Genomic DNA, 21916 nt, shown 5'->3' on the forward strand with positions numbered 1-21916 from the left:
AATTTATTTGGGCTTGCATGAGGGGGTGTTTTAGTAATTTTACACTAAACATTACCCAAACAAATTTAGACCGTCGAAAGCACGTTTGGACAGCCAAGATTTTGCTCGACACCACATGGCCCGTGCCCACCCACCACCAAAAAAACTATTCGTGTGGAAATTTAGAATTCGCTATTGACTAAAAATTATTATTAACACTCCAACCCGCTGTATATACTACTACGGAGTACTATGGCTAATGCTGTCTTGGAAGTGAGGGGCATTTTGAACAAATTTTTCATCGATTTTTCAACGCCCTCTTTTTTGCTGTTGTATATCAACTTTTATTCGATTTGGGTATAATTTTTAGGTCACAACGTTCATCCCCACAAAAAGTTGGGAAAAAAAATTGACAGTTTTTTGTGTCTTTCAGGTTCTTTTTTTAGGGAAAAAAATATATTATTGGTTGTAGTTAGTGAGATTTAAACACTTGTCAAATACGTTATGCATGGTAGACTGGCAGTATATGATACCTACTAGTTGTGACGCAGCGGAATTAACAAAGAGATTCGTTGCTTACTAATCAAACGAATGATAAGTATTCGTAGTCACGAGCAATTCTTGAATCCACAAGAGAAATAGACAAAGTTTGAGATTTTATTAATGAAAAGTTGCATAAACATTATGTTACAACCCCTTTTATAGGAAAAAGGCATAACCCTAGCAAAACCCTAACTTAAAAACGAAAATTCTCAAAATTTGGGAAAAATAATAAAATTGGAAAAAGGAAAGAAAAACATGTCTTTCCCAAAAAGAATCAACCCTACGAAATTATACGCTAAAAATTATTAACGAAACAAATATTTTCTAAAACAGCAAAAACGTCCAATTGGAGGCCTAAACGAAGGAATTAGGCCGAAAAACACCATCAGTCACAAATTACGGTGGTGAGTACTAATCAGAACATGAAAATGAGTCAACCCATCAAGTTTGGGCCCGACCCGAGCTCGTTCGAAAGTTGCAAAATCAGGTAATTTGCAATTAAACAACATTTGGGCTTCCGAGGCTTCAACCGGTCCAATTGATCATGAAATTGAGCCTTCACGTGTTCTACATCAACTTGGCTATTATCACACTGGCTGTTTTTTTTTTTTGTTCATTCTTAGTGATTTTTTTTTTTCCAATCTTGGTCTATATTCTTATATTTTTTAGATACACTCGTGGATAATAATGATTTGACTTAAAAGTTATACTGTAGTATACAAATCTCATAAAATTAGAAGAAAAAAGTAAAAAAGTGTCAAAAAGGCTGTGAAAATTTGCCCAAAATGTAACGGTAAAAGCTCTAGAACACTACGTAACGATGTTCTAGTAATATATTTTTTTCCTTTTTGCAAACGTCGTATGATGTTATTCGTAATGGACATAAGATATCGTAGTAGTTAAAAATGTTCAACAAATTAATTACTCGCACTTCTTTCGTTCTTAATTTTTTTATCCATGGAATAAAAACCTACGAAAGAATATACACCATTTTCTACAATAAGAATACCAAATAGGAGTAATTTCTTTTTTCTTTATGGTTTGCGAATATTGATGATCAGTGGGTGGGGGTAACTGAGACCATCTATAGCTTTGAATTCTATACGTTCACGACGAGGGGATCAAACCCCACCCCCTCACAAGGGCCTCCTCACAATGGTCGGGAGATGTCAACTAAGTTAGAGGCCTTTTTTTTTTTTGCCAACGTTATAGACATCAGCAGAGTGTTAAGGGCTGTTTGATAAAACTGAAAACTGAAAGCTTAAAAATTAAATACTAAAAGCTGAATGCTGAAATTTTTAAGCTGAAAAGCTATTTGACAAATATATTAAACACTGAATTAAAAAAATGATGAATTAATTTTGTTCAAATTCTCTTTTAATTTACTAACAGTCGCAATATACTTATGGAATGGTGGAGGAGTGGTGGAGGTGGTGGTGAAGTGGTGGAGGTGGAGGTGGAGGTGGTGGTGATGGTGGTGGATGTGGTGGAGATGGTAGAGTGGTGGTGTAGTGCTGGTAGTGGCGGTGGTGGAGTGGTGTGGTGTGGTGTGGTGGAATGGTACATGGGAGTGGTTGTGGTGGTGGTGGTGTAGTGATGGTAGTGGCGGCGGCGGCGGTAGAGTTGTGGAGTTGGTGGTGGTGATGTGGTGGATAGGTGGAGCTGGTGGTGGTGATGTGGTGGTGGTGTAGTGGTGGAGTTGGTGATGGTGGTGGTGGTGGTGGTGGAGTTGGTGGTGCTGGTGGTGGAGTTGGTGGTGGTGTAGTGGTGGAGCTGGTGGTGGTGATGTGGTGATGGAAGAGTGGTGGTGATGGTGTAGTGGTGGAGGTGGTGGTGGTGGTGGTGTAGTGGTAGTTGTGGTGGTGATGGAGTAATGGAGCTGGTGGTGTTGGTGGGAGTGGTTGTGGTGGTAGTATAATGGTTGAATGTAAGTACACAAAAATTCAACCAGAATTAAATAGTTCAAAGCTACTTAATTTTTTTCAACTTTTTACCCTATAGTTTAAGTGATACTTAATTTGTTAAGCAATGTAAAATGACCTATTGAATCACTTATTACTTAATTAATTCAGTATTAAGTGTTGAATTTAGGTTATCAAATAAGCCCTTAGTATGTTACTTAACATGAAATCTAGAAGTTGTCCACAATCCTAAACCCATCTTTTGTGAGGCTTGAACTTCCGCCTCCACTGCGGACGGAGGGTGAGACAACGAACTTGACTAGGAAGGATTTCTCAAGTTAGAGCCCATTGGCGGAGTAATTTCTTTTCCTCCTATATATATTTTGTAAATTTTCTTGATATCTTTATATGTATGTATAGGTGTCCCCACTTTTTTTTTTTTTTGATCCGCAAAGGTATCCCACTATCCCCACTGGTTTGCTGCGTTTGCCTATTTGGGGTTCCATTTCTCCCCCGCAAAACTCCGCACGAGTGAGAACCCAAAACGACGAGAGAAACAGCAAATCGCACAAAACAGTATTGAGAGAGAGAGAGAGAGAGAGAGAGAGAGAGAGTAATCATCCAATTCAGATGTAATGTATTTGGGAAGAACATAAATTAGGATTGAGGAAGAATGACGTTCAATGGATTTGGGAAGAGCTCAGGCCCAGCTGCACCCCCCGTCTCTACACAAAACCCTTTTGCCTACCTCCCTCGCCCTTCTCCCCCTACTCCTACTCTTTTCTCCTCTTTTCCGCCCCAACCATCTCCCAGGTACCCTCTCTCTCTCTCTCTCTCTAAATATATATATATATATATATATATATAGTTGCTTACATATACATAGACGTGTATGTATGTGCATTCGAAAGTTTAGTAAGAATACGCATGGAATTCATATTGATCCTATTTGAGCCTCGACTGATTACAAAAAGAAATTTTTATATAGCTTCTTGAGTTGAATGTGAGTGCAAGAACCCTAGAAAGACAAATTTAGGTATAATATAAGAGAAAGGTTTCACTTTTATATCAGGGCTTCGCAATAAATTCCAATGTTCAAAAGTTGGCCACCTAGGCCGACTTATTCAAGTACCGGTAACATTCCCTGTATATAACTCTAGTACTGCTGTGAGTAAGGTTATTTCCTACGGTGGAGTTAAGGCAGCAAGCATAGGTGCTTCGGTTTCCGGTAGCAGGTTATCAGGTATGTCTAAAGCAAATCAGACGCCCTTTATCATCCCAATCGGTATGCAGTTGCCTGTTGTCGGAGTTAAGTTAGCGGGGCACTGTAACAAGTCCCCGCCTAGACGCTATGCGGTAGTCGGTCCAATGCCTAGATTTGGAAGCTGACTAGTTGGCACCTAGTCCCTTCCTAGGCGCTTGGCAGCCGATGCCTAGTCACCCATTTTTCGCCCAACTAGCGCCTAGCGATTTTTTGGACATTGATAAATTGTTAAAAGACACAAGGGCATTGAAAAGCCCCTTCATCTGTGATAGTTATTTGCAATATATTTACAATCACTTGGCTTTTTACCAGTTCGATTGTTTAGTGTTGCATGTCCTTTGTTATTGTTTCTTGAGGCAATGAAAAGACATCTTGTTCCGAAAGTGAAGAAAATTGTAACTGTGAGAAGGAGAGGAGGTCAAACATTACTGACCTCCTAGAATTCAAAACCAATGCCAGTACAATCATGAACAATGCGCCGAAGTTATGTATGGCAACTACATGAAATAAAAAAAAAAAAATCCAGTGAGTCCTGTGATTTCTACAAAGCCAAAAATAGCTGAAAAAGAGCTCTTCACTTTGTATGCAGGTTCTTCCACACCCTAAAATTTAAAGAAAGGAAAACATTATCTCTCTATGATATATAGGCCTACAGCGAGTTGAGAGGATGATTCCTGGTCTCATGCTTGGTTCTGTTACTCACGCGGTTGATGTTCAAATGCTACTCTTCCGCATTGGTGTCAGCATTTATTATTCATATGTTAAAGCCTATATTTGATCTTGCCCCGTTATTTATAGTGAAGGTCGTGGCCCCTGGCTTTCTCAATGGTTCCATCTCAAGGAATCTAGAAATGATGCATGAACTGGCAAAGCCTTTCTGATTCAACAGATCAATCAACCATGCTTTCGAACTAAATTTTCAATACTTGTGCACTTCATCCTCATCCTTAAAAAGTCTTGTTTTTTTTTTTTTTGATAGGCATCCTTAAAAAGTCTTGTTAGGTTTTGGAGTTCTTATAAGTCTATGCAAAACCATGTAATGCTTCTAGACTCTAGTGCAACCAAAAATATATTTTGGAGAGTTTCCAGAACTTTTGGAGCTTCTTCAGGATCATTCGATGCTTTGACAAAACAAACTGGTCCTCCCTCTAGCACACGGGGATCTATTCCCTTTTTTATCCCCAGACTGCACTCTACCAGCAAGCGCGAAAGAGAAGAAGAAGCCATACACTGAGGGCTCAACAGAAACAATATTACCCCTAGGTGTGATGCTTTTGAGATCCTACATGTTGTGCCTAGAAAATTCTTGCATTATGAATCCCCTTAAAAGCTCGCAACCTGATCTTTATAATTGCAGTTTTACTGCCAATGCCGGCTCTTTTCTTGCTCCTCATAGAAGTTCTTGGATTGGCTCCGGATTCTGATCCCGATGTCGTTTGATATTTTTGGTCTGCTCAACCAAGTGATACTGACTGTAATACAATAGGCATAATGTGATTCCTTTCCCACTAATCCAGACATAGCCTCACTAACTGCTGATATATTTCCGAAGAAGTCTACCCGCACAGCGTAACAACACTGATTTCACACACATATGCACACCTGGAATCACAACTCAGCTTGTGGGTCCCCGCACCTAAACCTTGCCCTTCTTAATTATCACTAAAAATAAAAACAAAAGAGGCCCTAATAGAAACCCTACTGTTCTCCATCTCCTTCACCCTGTCTCTTTCACCTCCTCCATCTCAACAATCTCGCTGTTCTCCATCATCGTTTCCATTGCCGATTGCCCAAATACCCTTCTATTTCTGTGGGTCGCACCTTACCAATCTATGTCGCCTCTGTTCATCACCCACCAATAAGCTAGGAAGACGATGTCACTCCGGCAACCAATCTACAACTTGTTCGCCGTTAACTCTACTAACGGAGAAAGTTGAAAAACTTCGATGTAGTTCGGGATTATTTTGAGTCTGCAACAATAACAGTTTGATTTGGGGGCTTTTACTGCTTTTGGGAGTTTTGTAAATTCATCAAACGGTTTCTCTATCTCATTACAAATCGGATTGTGGAATAACCAACCATTTTGCCTTGTACCAAAAATAAATCCCAACCATTTTTCCATAGATGGCTTGTGAACTTCTTAGAGCAGTTCATTGTTTTCTATTTTTATCCCCCTTTGTGTGAAAGGTCAGCACAAAGAATCTCAGAATTGTGGATGTCAACAATTTTGATGGAGAAGAAGGGTCTAGCTGATAAACCAAGAGAAGGATTTTCTTGGGTTTGTTTGGTAATCTGATAGGAGGTTATGTTACTAGAGCAGAAAACAGAAGGTAATTTGCAAAGAAAATGGTAATCGGCGACCAAGCATTTAAGGTGACAGGAATGGCAATGGAGAGCTGCTAGATCATCTGAGATGGAGTGGAGGTGAAAGAGATGGAGAACAGCATGGGGATTTGTTGGGGCCTCTTTTGTTTTTTATTTTTATTTTTTGGTAATAATGAGAAGGGCTGGTTTTGGTGGGGGACCCGCAAGCTGAGATGTTATGCCATGTGTGCATCTGTGTGTGAAATCTGTGTTTTTATGCTGTGCGGGTAGACTTATTGTATATTTCTCTTGTTATATTGGTTTCATATGATTTTTGGAAAGCTTATGGATTTTCTGTATGTAGCAGGGAACTTGAAGCTCTCTACTTCCTAATCCACTTGATATAGCTTTAACAATGTTAACAGTGTTACTGGTTCGCAGTGGGTCGAGGCAGATTTACCAATGAATCACGAAATATTGAAATGCTTCACTGATTTTCCTTCGTAAGAGGGGGATTCAAATGAGAAAAGTGCATCTCATATAGCTGTGAAATGACATTCATTGATTTGCACTAATAAGGGCTCTTGAAAAATGAGAAAAGTGCATTTTATATAGCTGCAAAAGTGCATTTTTTTGACTTGACTAGTTCATATGCAAGAACTGAATCACTAGTTTGACTAGAGTTGAGCTAACCTATCTGTTTCAGTTTCACCCACTCAGTAGTTGGCCCTGAGCTGTAATAGGCACCCCCCGATGCATCAGATGAGGCCGTAGGGTTAGTTACACCAGTTCTGGAATCCTCTCTCATTGCCAGTACGACTGATTGCGAAACAGGATAATGCGAGAATCTATGAACCAACTACTTGATTAGTGGCCATTTCGAATGGACCGATAAGTGTCAAGAGGACTTAAGGAAACTGAAGATGTACCTCAGAGAGACCGGTTCTGGGTCCGTCATATCCTATCCTCACTTGGGCACTCCTTCTTGGCTTTTACCATAGTTTGGATCTCGTCATTCCACCACCATGTCTCCTTAGAAATTGAATCTTTTCCCTTCGACTCCCCAAGAATATTGAAAGAAGTTCTTGGGGAGTCAAAGGGAAAAGGTCCAATTTTTAAGGAGACATGGTGGTGGAATGACGAGATCCAAACTATGGTAAAAGCCAAGAAGGAGTGCTTCAAAAAGTGGCGAAAGGACCGAAATGAGGAAAATTTTCAGGACTACAAGCAGGCTAGCAAGGAAACTAAGAAAGCCATTAGGGATGCTAAGTTGAGAGCCTATGATGATTTCTACACTAGACTCGATTGTAAAGATGGATAAAAGAATATTTATAAACTTGTCAAGCTATGAGAAAGGAAAGCTAGAGGCGTTTCTCAAGTTAAGTGTATAGAATGTATTGATTCGGAGGTGTTGGTGAAAGATGAGACGATCGGAGATAGATTGAAGTCGTACTTCGAGAAGTTGTTAAACGAGAAACATGGAGGAGGCTTTGTTGGGGAGGAAGTTTATGTACTTGGCGAGAACATAGAATATGAGTTCTATCGGAGAATACAAAAGGCCGAAGTGATCAAGGCTTTGAAATTGATGAAACTAGGTAAGGCCTTGAGACCAGATGATATCCCTATTGAAGTGTGGAAAAGTCTAGGTGACTTAGGGGTGACTTGGTTGACAATGTTGTTCAACAAAATTATTATGACTCAGAAGATGCCCGACGAATGGAGAAGGAGCACCTTAGTACCTATCTATAAGAATAAAGGGGATATTCAAAGCTGCAAAACTATAAAGGTATTAAGTTGATGAGTCATACAATGAAGTTGTGGGAAAGAGTTATTGAGTATCGTTTAAGGATAGTGACTACGGTGTTCGAGAAACAGTTTGGGTTCATGCCATGGAGATCTACCATGGAAGCTATCTATCTGATTGGTGGAAAAACATAGAGCAAAGAAAAAGGATATCCATATGGTTTTCATAGACTTAGAAAAGGCTTATGATAGGGTGCCTAGAAACATCATATGGTGTGTTTTGGAGAGAAAGGGAGGGACCAAAGGGTATATCGAGGTGATTAGAGACATATATAAAGGTGCCGTCACTTCCATTCGATCACCAGTAAGGGAAACGAGTGAATTTCTAATCACAGTAGGATTGCATCAAGGGTCAACCTTGAGCCCGTACCTCTTTGCCTTAGTTATGGATGAGTTGACTAGACAGTTTCAGGAGGATATCCCATATATTGTCCTGGTGAATGAAGCCGCAAGAGGTGTTAATGCGAAATTAGAAGTTTGGAGGGAAGCATTAGAGTCAAAGGGTTTTCAGATAAGTAGGAGCAAAACCGGAGTATATGGTGTGCAAATTTAGTGGTACCGGCAATGCACATGAAGGAAGAGTGGCGATGCAAGACTAAGAGATACCAAAGAGTGACCATTTTAAGTATTTAGGCTCAATTATTAGTAAAGAAAGAGAGATTGCCGATGATGTGACTCATAGGATCCAAGTGGGGTGGCTCAAGTGAAGGAGTGCTACGGGTGTACTATGTAACAAGAGGGTACCCACAAATTGAAGTGTAAATTCTATAGAACTGCCATAAGACCAGTGATGATTTGCGGAACAGAATGTTGGCCTATTAAGAAACAATAGGTGTGCAAGATGAGTGTAGCGGAAATGAGAATGTTGAGGTGGATGTGTGGCAAGATTAGACGAGACAAGATTATAAATGAAACGGTTCGCGAGATGGTAGGTATAGCACCTATGGAGGAGAAGTTGAGAGAAAATAGGCTAAGGTGGTTTGGGCATGTCTACCGCAGACCTGAAGATGCAGTAGTTAAGAGAGTGGATAGGATAGCTTTGGGTAGTAATACTATGGGGAGGGGAAGACCTAAATTGACATTAGATGCTATTGTGCGCAAAGATATGAGTCTAATAAGTTTGAGTGAACAAGTGGCCCTTGACCTCAATAGAGAAAAATGATTCATGTAGCCGACCCCAATTGATTGGGACATAAATCTTGGTTGGGTTTGGTTTGGTTTGGTTGTGCGTGCTATTTCATTTATTATCAGGATATGGCCTCACTAACTGCAGACATAATTCTCTTGTTAAAGCTCCAATTGTTTTTATATGATTTCTCGGGAAAGTTTATAGATTTTCTCTCCATAATAGGGAACTTGAAGCTCCAGAGAGAACATATCCGCCACCATTGGCTTTTCAAAACAACCGCTCTGTCATGCGTCCTTCTTACCTCTCTGCAACAGTACATAGGTAATACATATGCAAGCTTAATACTCTATTATTGTCTACCTCCATATCCTTGAAAGAATTCTCTATTTTTCTCAAACGTGATTCCTTCCAAGAATTTTTTTTTACCATAGCTAAACCCCCAAGCTATTGTATATTATGGTTGTGAATTTCTAAAGGCAAATATTGTCATTGGATTCATCATCGAGAGCTCTGGTTTCTCCTAGGTCCATTGAGCCGCCTCCTAATGTGGGCCAGGGGCAAAAATCTTTCTTCAATGGTTACGATGCCCAAACTCATCAAAAGCCTTCGGCAGTTGCTTCATTTCTTACTTCACAAAGTCCTGCCGAAATTTCACCACTTCATGATCTGAAAAGAAGCAGATCTCCTCAATTATTGTCCACTGATGGAGATGGTATGAGAAACTCCAGAAGGGGTGATACAAGGTAAGCTCTTGAATCTTGTGTGGGACATTATTTGTTCATTAGGAGTATCTTTTTTCTCGTTGCAAATGAATAAGAAACCAATACCGCTAATGTCATTTGACTAGTTTTTTCAGACTTTTCATTACGAAATGTTCTCTCCCATGTAATTTTTGCTTGATTTCTTTTGATGCATCAGCTGGCCCTTGCAGCGGGAAAAAACTATCCTTATTGGCTGTTTTACTGTTACTATTGTATGAGAAGGGTTGTACAATTCATCCCCCCCCGCGCCCTCTCAGCCAACCAAACTTCCAAAAAAACTGTGGATATGATCCGGTTATTCCATCGTCCAACTGTTGTGTATCGGTTCTATCAAATGCAATATTAGTAATGTAAAAGGCTTTATGTTGTGTTATTCGTTGTTGTGCAGTTGAGAAAGTTTATTATGTTCAATGGTGAGTTTTCCTGGTTTTGTTTGTCCCTGCATTCCTTGTCAAGCAATTAATGCATGAGGAATTAGCCACTTACACTGGGCAAACAATATGCCTGTAGTAACAGAATAATGCCTTTTTCTAAGACCTTCATATGGAATGAACTGTAATTTTTAAGGGCAAATAGCCCCTTTATGTGGTCATGTATTACTTAGTGACAATCTCATGACTGTTAATAGTCGTTCTCTCCCTCCCTAGCTTTGGCATTGCTCGTGTGTTTAACAGATTTTTTCAAGAACCTCGCGGGTGGTTGTAAAGCTTAATTTCTTAGTGCAGTTTGAAGAGCACCAGTTACAACTTAAGAGGGTAAAAACTGATTCACGCAATCCCTGCTAGTTTCACCTGGTTCTGTTTGCTGGGAGTCTTTCTAGTTTCTACAACTGATGTTACATATTTGGAGAACTCATCTCAGTGCATAAGCTATTTTTGATGACGTAACTAAGCGCAAGATACAGCATTCTTAAAAAGTAGTATTGCACTTATTCATGGGCTTTCACATTCTTAAAGGCCATATTAGTTTCAGGGAGGACGTGTTTTGGTGCCTAGATATGTATTAACTGGAATTTGTGTACTCACCTTGTATTTATCAATTTCATTTCTGGTGGTTTGATCACTTGTTACATACAACTACCTGTTGAGGGCTTAAATTTGCGGGTCATATTTATTTTTGTTTGCTTCATTTAATTGGACAGGCCTTCAGATTTGCTCTTCAATGATCAAAGGAAGTCTGTACCTCAGAGGACACAGTCACCTGTTGTGTTTCCGGAAAACCATTATTCTCTGCAGAAATTTGGTCCTTCTATTGGTATTCAGAGGTAACGTATATCTTGAATGTAACTTCTGCATGTGTTTGTGCTAGCTTTCATGAGGGTGATTTGGTAGTTGGAAACATATATGTGTTGCTCGACTCAGGCATTGCAAGTGGAAGGTTAGAACCCAGTTTGATAGGCCTGTCTTTGAGCCTCTGGAGTATGAAACAGTGCTGTGGAGCCGTCAATAGCATTGCTGTGGAGTCCTCAATAGCTGTAGATGTCAGATGTTTTTGCTGAAAATTGTGAGAGAATCATGAATTAAATAAGTTCATCATAAATAATAGATTATTTAACATATATCCGATTCGGCAATACATGTTTGGAAACTGTAGATCCCTTCGTAAAGTGTCTCGTGGTTGTTAAGTTGCACCAGACTCCTATTAATTAGTGTGAAGTAGGACCCATGACTTGGGTCTGAGGTTTGGTATGCAATTGCAACCATGGTGTCTGTTGTTGTTTTATATTAGATGCATCAGGATGGTTGTGTATGTGCCCCAATAGGCTGATACGGTGATACCCCTGATGGATGGCCAGATGGGTTGGAAATCATTTAGTCGGTTATTCAATGATAAAGTATGACTGCAAATACCGTCTCAAAACATTCTGTCAAAATTGCCTGATGTAGGGAATGTGCCATTTATGGTTTGGAACCATAATTGTTTGTCATGTTCCATATATTTGTTTAAGTGAAAGGAAAAGAAAAGCTGTAGTAGTTAGAATGATTGAGTTAATAAATTGCATTTTCTTTATTAGGGTATTTTAGGAATTGAAAAAGCATTACATGGCTTCAAAAATGGGAGACACCGAACTGGTGTTCTCCTTTTATACCACAGTAGAGATAAACATATGTTATCTGCTTGGATTTGTCTGATTATGCTGTTAATTTGTTTTACAGGCCTGTTTCGTATTCCCCTGGGTTGGATAACTGGACAGGGTCGCCAGGCTATTTTAGCAAATCATGGACTCGCCAAGATCAGTCTGCAGTTTTACCTTATGATTCTAGAAAAACTTTTGCGACCAACCTTGTTGATTCTCAGGTCCATGAAAGTGCCCGGTCCCCACCTTTACAAAATGAAACTTCCCAGGAAAATCCTCATTTTATTCAGCATGATTCTAAAAGGTACGAGTACGAGTAAGAGTCTGATAATTATTACAAATATGGCCATTTCTCCAAAGGGATACTATTGTTTCCAGTTTCTAATGTGCCTGGGGCGGTGATTCTTGTGCATATATGCAACCTGTAGAATCCCAAAAGCCTATTTGAAAAGGTTTCTCTCTTTATAGTAACCCTGGGTGTTTAGATTTGTGATTCTTACCATTGGTATGATGCTTTTTGAATATTAAATCATGAGGGTCATATCATCTTCTCCTTAGCAGTTGCGGCTAAAGAAAATTTTACCTTTTCTAATGCAAAAATAATAAATGTGTGGATTTTGGACCATCAACATTGGACAGTGATCTGCTGTTGCTTTGAAGTCAAACTTAATCTGCACCTTATTCTCTTGGAGGTTGAGAAATTAATATGACTATGCTTTCCTCTTGTTGCATTTCTTTTGGCTGCTTACCTTCGCAATTTTCTCCTGGTGCCCTTCCTCAGTTAACTTTCCTTTGTTTAGGCCTTCTGTATCTCCTCCCAGATTGAACACTAAATCGAATAGGATTTCCAAAGCTCCTAATTCTGAAATTCCTCTGCCATTTGCACGAAGTATTGATTATAAAGCTGCTGCAACTAAGCCCACAAATGTCCCAGTTCCCAAAAGAACTAGGTCACCTACTTTACTTTCTACTGATCAAGTTTTCCAGGACAACTCTTCTGCTCAAGATGACGTTGAACGGTGAGATATGTCATTAGAATTCGTTTTCCATAATTCAGTTCATCCCTTATGATTCTAGTTGTAATGTTTTCTCATTCCCCCTTGTGACTTGCAGAGAATTGCAAGCCAAAGCAAAGCGATTGGCCCGCTTCAAGGTGGAACTTAGTGAGCCTGTGGAAAGCACTTCTGGCATTGGAAGCCAAAAGTTCTCAGTTAATAGGCATGATAATTCTTTAACAGGCAGTCAGAGAAGTACTGGCGAACATTCTTCAAACGTGGGAGGAGATGTCCCCAATGCCAATGTGCTGTCTGATTTTGAAGGACCAGAATCTCACACTGTTATAAGTGGATTGTGTCCAGACATGTGTCCAGGTGTGTGTGTCAACTTTTCGATCAAGTTGCAAACTTGTTTTTATGATCAGAGCTGCAAGTTTTAGGTCATAGGTTGATGCCAACTTTATCTTTTCCAAAATGGGGAAAACTATTAGGTAGTGTTTGGTTCTCGGGAATGATTTTGAGAAGGAATGGAATTGGCATTGCTTGTCCTTTTAATGGAATGGTCATTCACCTAATTCCTGAATGATGATTCCATTTGAAATGTAATCTGTATTAATATTAATTGCTTATGAAGCCAAAGGCTGGAATGAGGATTCCAAGTGAAGGATCATTCCAGTACAGCTTCCTTCCAGTCAACTAAAGACTGCCTTATAGTCGTTTCTTCGATAAGACGATAACTGAAGAACCCTGTAGAAAATTGTTCTTTTTCTTTTTCTTTTCTTTTTTATAACAGAAAGATAATTGCCATTCTGAAACTCAGAAGTTGAATCTACGTTGGTCATTTATAGTATAATGTTCTGTCTAGTTCTGGACATTATACTAAACACTGCCTTATAATTTTCTGAACCTCATAATTAGAAGTTTCAAATGGTTGTCCAAACCCAACCCAACCCAAGCGAGCCTTAAGTCCCAATTTATTGGGGTTGAGTATGTGGATTCGTTTTCTTAGTTGAGCTCTGTCAAGGGCATCGAGTTCCCTATATCCTACAAGCCTAGATCCTTTTAAATTCTTGCATCTAAAGTCAGTTTTGGTCTACCTCTCCCCTTTACCGTAACCATTTACTCTAACTAACTACCGTACCAAATGATCTACGATAAACATGTCCAAACCACCTTAATCTATTCTCTCTCATCTTATCTTCTATCGGTGCTACTCCTACCATTTCACGAAGGTTTTTGTTTCTAATTCTATCTTGCAATCCATCTCAACAATCTCATTTCAACTACACTAATCTTCCTCGCATGTTGTTCTTACTTCTTAGTAGTCCAACACTCCATGCCATTGGTGGTTCTCTTTTTTATTGAAGAAACTAGCTGACCTTGTTTTTCATGTGGAGGCTTTGCCTTCTAGGAATACGTATCTTCTTCAGATGTTACTGTTAGAATATAGTATTGCTATTAGTCCCACATTAGTTAATGTAGTCTTATGTTATGATTTTCCATTGTATAAATAAGAGTTGATTGTGTTAGGGTTAGTGAACACAACACTCTATACACTTTTCCTTCTTTCTCTCATAACATGGTATCAGAGCGGGTTCACCATCCACCTTAGACATACAAAATCCTAGCCGCCACCCTCTACCGCTATCATCATCTCACCACGATACCCAGAATCACGGTTGCGATCATGACCATGTCTGAATGAAGAACCAAACCCATCAGAGACAACGGAAGCAGAATCAGAATCAGATTTCATTGCAAACATGTCACCGTGCAATGAGAGGCAACCAACCGAAACCACCACAATCCTAAATAGCTGCCGCTCACCTCTGTCACCGCCACACAGCCACCCACCTATCCAAAACCCTAAAACGCAGCCACCCAACCCCAGTCGATGTGTTGATCTGTTCACACGTGCACTGTTCATGCGCACTGTTCACGTGAACTGTTCATCCGGATCTCTGTTAGTTCACAATTCTACTCTTTTGCGCAACACGTTTGTCATTCAATTGTTGGTTCGTGGTATATTGATCTAATGAGGTAAGCTTAGCTCGTGATTTGTTGATTCTTGTTTTGCCGCTACTCTACTTTGGGTTCTGTTTCATCGTATAATGGCTGGTAAGGTAGATCTGTTGCTGGTTGTTAAGGGTTGGATATTCTAGTTGGTTGGTGCATTGTTGAGATTGATTTGGAATGGCTTCTAGTTCAGTTCCTGATTCGGGTAGTCCTTTCTCTCGTATCTTCGGTCATGGTTTTTGGAAGTCCAGAAGAGATGATCGTAGTAGGTCTGGTTATGGTGGCCCTAATATTAGCCATGATTTTGGTCGAGATGGTCATATACTGGGTGAAGTCAGTTGCAGTCGTGGTTGTGGTTGTGTTCCTCGCCATTGCACTTCTTGTAATGGCAACAATCATATGGTTGAATATTGTTGGGTATCGTGGTCGGGTTTTTTGGCCATGCTTTTGGTGAGCGTGGTAACATATCTTGTTTTGTCGTCTATTTCGTTGAAGTTGGTGGTTGGTGGTTGTTGGTTGGTAATTGAAGTTGGTTGTTATTGGTCGTTGAAGTTGGTAGTTGAAATTGGTTTTGTTGGTCGTTGAAATTATTTCGTTGAATTCGTTCATTGATTCGTTGGTCGTTGAAATTATTTCGTTGAAGTCGTTGAAATCGTTGAAGTTGAAGTCGTTGAAGTTGGTTGGTCGTTGAAGTCGTTTCATTGGTTGAAGTCGTTAAAGTTGTTTCGTTCGTTGAAGTTGTTCCATTGTTTTTAAACAATTAGTTGTTTTTCGTTATTGCTGTTAGTAGTTGAGGTAATTGTTTCGTTGGTAGATATGTAACAAGCTGGAGAGTCTCCAGCTTGTGGGGGAGTGTTAGAATATAGTATTGCTATTAGTCCCACATTAGTTAATGTAGTCTTATGTTATGATTTTCCATTATATAAATAAGAGTTGATTGTGTTAGGGTTAGTGAACACAACACTCTATACACTTTTCCTTCTTTCTCTCACAACAGTTACAATGCATCTCACACTCGTTCTTTTTCAGAGTCGGAAAGAGCAGAGAGAGAGAGGAAAGGGGATCTTGACCAGTATGAACGCTTGGATGGAGATAGAAATCAAACTAGCAAATCCCTCGCTGTTAAAAAGGTAGTCTACAGCAGTCTATTTTGCTGCCAAGCAACTCCATCCTTCCCAAGGAAAAAGAAGAAGAAACTATAATATGATTTCATTGTAGCAGCAGTGGTATTATGGATGTTTTGATTCTTGCAGTATACTAGGACAGCAGAGAGGGAGGCAGAGTTGATAAGGCCAATGCCAATCCTGCAGCAGACGATTGACTATCTTCTGTATTTGCTGGACCAGCCTTATGATGACAAATTTCTTGGTTTGTACAACTTCTTGTGGGATAGGATGAGAGCAATTCGGATGGATCTGAGGATGCAGCACATTTTTAACCTTAACGCTATTACAATGCTGGAGCAAATGGTCTGTCCTCTTTCTGGTACCTGTAATATCTGTCGGGATCAATATGCATGCTATCAGAAGCTTTGACAGCATGGTTTGTGGTAATTTCTCGCTTAGACATGACTAGCATGTTAGAATTATCACTCAATGGGGCCTATCATAGTGTGGCAATGACATTTGGATGGCTAATGTTACATGTTCTCAAGTTGATATGTGTATTGAGCATTTCAGCGAGAAGTGGTACCATGTAGCTTGATTACCAATTTTAATACTGATATTGGGGATAAGGTAGTTGGAAAATATTGTCTCTTTTCTTTCCAGTTGATCAAACTGTATGCAGTAGTATTTGTGTTCGATTTAAACTTTTTTTTTTGAGATCGTTATGATAGTTATTAATTTTATGGAAGACTTCACTAACCAATCTGGCATAGTTTTTATTCATTAATTTCTTCAATTTAGGACAGCAATCATTGTTTTTGTGTTTGATGTTGCTTGCTAAACTGGCACTTAATTCTTTTGTCGACTAAACAGTATTGCTGATTGCTGTGAAACTGCCACTTAATTCTTTTGTCAACTAAATGGTATTGCTGATTGCTGTTTGTGTCAGATAAGACTTCACATAATAGCTATGCATGAGTTATGTGAGTACACAAAAGGTGAAGGCTTTTCAGAGGGATTTGATGCACACCTCAACATTGAACAGATGAATAAAACATCTGTCGAGTTGTTTCAACTGTATGACGATCACCGAAAGAAAGGAATTTTCGTGCCAACTGAAAAAGAATTTCGAGGTTACTATGCGCTTCTCAAGCTGGATAAACACCCCGGATATAAAGTAAGCAATTGGAAGTGGGTCCTCCATTATTCCTCTTTGTTTCAATTGTTGAAAGTGAGATATTTGTGCTAGGTTGAACCTGCAGAACTCTCGCTTGATCTTTCCAAGATGACTCCAGAGATAAGACAAACCCAAGAAGTATTATTTGCCCGTGATGTAGCAAGGTTGTTTGTCTCTTACATTTAAACTATGTTCACTTAATTGGACTTATCTTTATACGGCTCAATCTAATAGTTTTTCTTTCCCCCTAACAGAGCCTGCAGAACTGGGAATTTTATAGCCTTCTTTCGGCTTGCACGAAAAGCGAGTTACCTCCAAGCATGCCTAATACATGCTCACTTTGCCAAGGTATGGATGACGGCTCGTCTTTGATTCTAGGAAGTGTTTGCCATTTGGTTTGCCGGGTAGAAGCTCTCATTCCATCATTTGGTTTGCTAAACACTTGATGGAAATACAAATGGAATCATGACTCACCAACTTTGGTGACTGGTTATTCCCTTAGGAAGCCAAGGAATGACCATTCCAATTCTTCCCGAAATCTCTGGTGAACCAAATACTACAATAGTTCTTATTCTAGCGAGTTATATCATCAAATCTATAATTTTTAACCCCTTAAAAGGCTGTATACATAGTACTACAATCTCCCAAAACTAAAAGCGTATATACATAATCATTATGCTCAATTCAGGCCACTAGCTATCAATCTCATTTAGTGTGGTTGCTAATGTAACTGTGGGATCTAAGTTGTCATTTTTTGTGGCATAATTGTTTATGATATTACACTCACCTCAACTTGCTCATATGTAAGTGTATGTATTATGCAGTTATTATTGCTGACTAAAGTTAATTCTCATAAGCTATGTTATTATGACCAGTTGCGAACCCAGGCACTTGCTTCTCTACATTGTGGTCTACAAAATAACCAAGGTATCCCTGTCACACATGTTGCTAAATGGCTCGCAATGGAGGTATTATTTATTCTTGACTTGATTCACATTCCACTTGTTAAAAATTACCAAGCAAGTTCTAAGTTTCTGTCTTTATTGCTATGTCTTGTTATTTGAAATCAGGAAGATGACATAGAAAACCTGTTGGAGTATCATGGGTTCTCGATTCGGGAATTTGAAGAGCCATACATGGTGAAAGAAGGGCCGTTTCTAAACAGTGATAATGACTATCCTGTTAAGTGTTCTAATCTTGTTCATAAGAAAAAGTCAGAAACGATAGTTGAGGATGTTTCATCTCCTCATGTAACAGTGTCATTACCTGGAAAAGAAGTAAAGAAGGTCCAGTTGGTTAAGGCCTATGACCAGGAACCAAAACCTGTTCATTCTGTTGGGACAGTAAGTGGGGCCCAGGCCACACCTGTTCATTTTGCTGGGACAGTAAGTGGGGGCCAGGCCATTGATGAGGAAATGGACAATACTGAAGCTGTGCCATCCCCAAAAGCTGCATCACAAGTAAAGCCCATGGTCAAACCATCATTAGTAATCGGTCAACAACGTGGAGATGGAGGTCCGATGGCTGCTGCAATTCCTTTCTCATGGGATTTCTCTTCCGCACATAATTCCCCTAAATCTCCGCAACCTAGAGTTATAAGCATGGGGAAACCAAAGTATAGCACCGTTTTCCAGAACACTCTGGAAAGGAACACATACTCTGATGCCAAAGCAGATTCCCCAATTGCGTCAGAAAGAGTTGACCAAGAGGAATTTGCAAGTTCTGGATTTGACTCTGCTATGGATAATTCAGTTCTCCAGAAATTGTTTATAGAGGATTTGGAAGATGAAGAGGGTCGAGATAGTCATCAAGATGTTGAAACTCAGGAAGTACAGCGTAGTTATCAAGATGAGGAAGCTGCTGAGGCCAAACTCAAACTTATCTTTAGGTTGTAATCCTTTCTAGTTATTGGGCTCTAACATATGTTATATTTCTTGGCCCATGTCTTACTCTTCTTGACTTTTCTCTATGTACAGAATATGGAAGCGTCGTACAATGAAGAGAAGAGAGTTACGGGAGCAAAGGCAATTGGCTTCCATGGCTGCATTAAATTCCCTATCATTGGGCCCACCAATTCGACAAAACGTAAATGTGAGTTTAATTCTATGGTTTATTCAATTACTCTCCTCCTGGGTTCCGTTTTATGCACTGAATTAAGTCCCCCATATGTTGGGGTTATAAATCACAAGTGAAAAGGAGGGGAAATAATTCCTAGTCCATATTTTATAGCAAGTCTTCTAGGTTTTTCCTTAATTGGCATTTCAACTTCCATTGCCCTTGTTTGGCGAATAATGAATCATCAAATTAGCCTTCATGTATATCAGGTACCAAAGATGAAATGGTAACTGTCCATAATCCAAGTTGGTAAACCATTGTAGAGAAGCTTGAATCAGGGTTGTTAGTGCTAGTATGTTTGGAAATCGAATCTTGGATGATAAGGAAAATGAACGATAGACTGTGGTGATTGCTTAGAAGGATAATTTAACAGGCAATTAAATCATAGGAGGGAATTTTGTTTTTTTGCATAAATGGCGGATCACCATGCACATACATAATACAAAGATACATAAATGCGCACACATTGCAGAGACAGTCAACTGAAGCACATAGAGAAAATTCATGTTACAGATATCTTGCTTAAGTATGAATAAAAAGTCGAACCATGCATTGAGAGTAGGAGTTTTTCAATTGATCTTTTTTAAAGTTACAGCAAACGTCTTTTTAAACTGATCATTTTTTATTTGCTGAAGCTTCTGATATCATTTTCTTCTTGTTCAGCAACCAAGCACTTCTTGTAAGTTCAACATTGACAGCATTGTGAATGAGAGACATGAAAGACAAGAAAGATCGCGGTCAAGGCTAAATGTTTCAGATGTGATTGCTGGTACACTTGGTGCAAGAAACCCAACTGCCAAATGTTTTTGCTGGAAAATAATTTTATGCTCCCAGATGGAAAATCTAGACGGTAACAATCTGCAAGAAGGGGGCCAAGTTGCCCAGTTTACTGCAGTTCCGTGGTTGCTCTCTAAGCTCATGCCTACAAAAAAAGACGACGATGACGACCTAGTAATTTCTTCTTCTAGCTTGTCAATATGGAAGAAATGGGTCCCAAGCCAATCTTCTGGGGATGTCACCTGCTGTTTGTCAGTCGTCAAGGATGCAAAATTTGATAATCTAAACAAGACGGTGTTAGGTGCAAATGCACTTCTGTTCCTTTTATCTCAAACCATCTCATTGGAGATCCAAAAGTTTTGGCTACATAACCTTCTTAGGTCTTTACCTTCTGGGTCCCACTTGCCGCTTTTAATCGTAACAGACTCGCACGAAGAAGATTCAGATTCTTCATCCATAATGGCTGAACAATTAGGTCTCCGTGACATTGACAAATCACGGGTAAGTGATTTTTCGATTGTATTCCTTGCGAACAACCAGCAACTGGAAGGGTTTAATGGGTTTCTCAGTGATGAGAAATTGAGAGGGGGACTGCAATGGCTTGCAAGTCATTCACCTTTACAACCTGCTATTAATTGTGTGAAAACACGTGAACTGGTTTTGACCCAATTGAGTTCTTCACTAGAGGTGCTTGATGAGATGGGTGTTTATGAAGTGGGTCCGGACCAGTGCATATCTGCCTATAATGAAGCCTTGAATAAAGCAGCTGGGAAGGTTATTGCTGCAGCTGAGGAAAATCCCACGTGTTGGCCTTGTCCAGAGATTGCTTTTCTAGAGAAAACTAGCTATGAGAGTGAAGTTGTGAATTCATACTTGCCAGCAATAGGATGGAGCTCATCAGAGAGAATAGAACTGCTTGTTAGTGCATTAAGAGAGACAGAACTTCCTACATTTGATGAAAACATATCATGGCTCTATAGAGGTTCTAAATTGGGCAATGATATTGAGAAACATAAAGTGCAACTTGAAAATTGCTTGATCAGATACTTGACTGAGTCAAGTAAGATGATGGGCCTGTCTCTTGCAACAAATGAGGCTCGGGCAATGATACAAAAGAATGCCCGGCTTGAGCTCCATAATTCAACCTACTATATTGTTCCAAATTGGGTCATGATTTTCCGAAGAGTTTTCAATTGGCGTTTAATGAGTTTATCCAGTGGGGCGGTCTCTACAGCTTATGTACTGGAGAGACATAATGTTGATGTTTCAACTTCAGCTGCGAATGAGTTGGGGATTATTCAAGGTAAAATATCTTCACCTTGTTTTCTAATTCATCCATCGCTTGACGAAATGGTAGAAGCTGGGTGTGGGGCCCTTGCGGAGGATGAGGCTTTTCAGCCTCCACTGGCAATGGTGGTTTCTAATGGCAGTAAAGCTGTGGAAGCTGCCTGTGCCATTAATGTGATGGAGGCTGGAATGGGTACTGATAACTACATGCAGCATATATCAAATGACAGTAGAAATGCGTTACTGGTGGCAGCCGAGAAAGAAAACGATGAAGCAGATAGATTAAGCAAGTTGTTGGAGCAGTGTAATATATTGCAAGATAGGATAGACAAGAAATTGTCGATTTATTTCTGATACGGTAATTTATTTGCAGACGGATAATTTTAGAATTTTTTTTTTTTTTTTGTGGCAATGAGTTTTGTATCTTTCATGAGCTTTGCAACCAGCGGGAGATATTTCTCACTTCTAGAATGAGGAAATAACAAAAGCTTTACGTGACTATTATTGTCCAGCATTATATCTTACGACTTCGCAGATTCATGGATCTTCGGCTCTAACATATGCTTTCAAGATCATTTTATGTCACCGTGACAGTAAGAGTTAAACATCCATATGATTTGGTGCAGAAGGAATGTCATCAAGTGCTGTGTAACTCCATAGTTGTTTTTATAGGAGAGGGAGG

General features: G+C 39.6%; 2 protein-coding genes across 2 annotated transcripts; both read left to right on the top strand.

The window, feature by feature from the left end:
• Positions 1–2857: 2857 nt before the first annotated feature.
• On the top strand, positions 2858–21751 carry LOC131324482 (SAC3 family protein B). Its single transcript, XM_058356458.1, has 16 exons — positions 2858–3236; positions 9146–9244; positions 9448–9666; positions 10826–10948; positions 11841–12065; positions 12562–12780; positions 12875–13131; positions 15802–15902; positions 16026–16241; positions 16828–17055; positions 17128–17219; positions 17310–17403; positions 17931–18023; positions 18126–18943; positions 19032–19146; positions 19834–21751. The coding sequence occupies exons 1-16, from the start codon at positions 3097–3099 to the stop codon at positions 21586–21588; spliced, it is 4794 nt and encodes a 1597-aa protein (XP_058212441.1). The 5' UTR covers positions 2858–3096; the 3' UTR covers positions 21589–21751.
• On the top strand, positions 14674–15780 carry LOC131324484 (uncharacterized). Its single transcript, XM_058356461.1, has 2 exons — positions 14674–15228; positions 15268–15780. Exons 1-2 carry the CDS (start codon positions 14950–14952, stop codon positions 15355–15357), a joined length of 369 nt encoding a protein of 122 aa, XP_058212444.1. The 5' UTR covers positions 14674–14949; the 3' UTR covers positions 15358–15780.
• Positions 21752–21916: the final 165 nt, after the last annotated feature.

The sequence above is a fragment of the Rhododendron vialii genome, chromosome 4a, assembly GCF_030253575.1.
Source record: "Rhododendron vialii isolate Sample 1 chromosome 4a, ASM3025357v1".
Classification (NCBI taxonomy): Eukaryota; Viridiplantae; Streptophyta; class Magnoliopsida; order Ericales; family Ericaceae; genus Rhododendron; species Rhododendron vialii.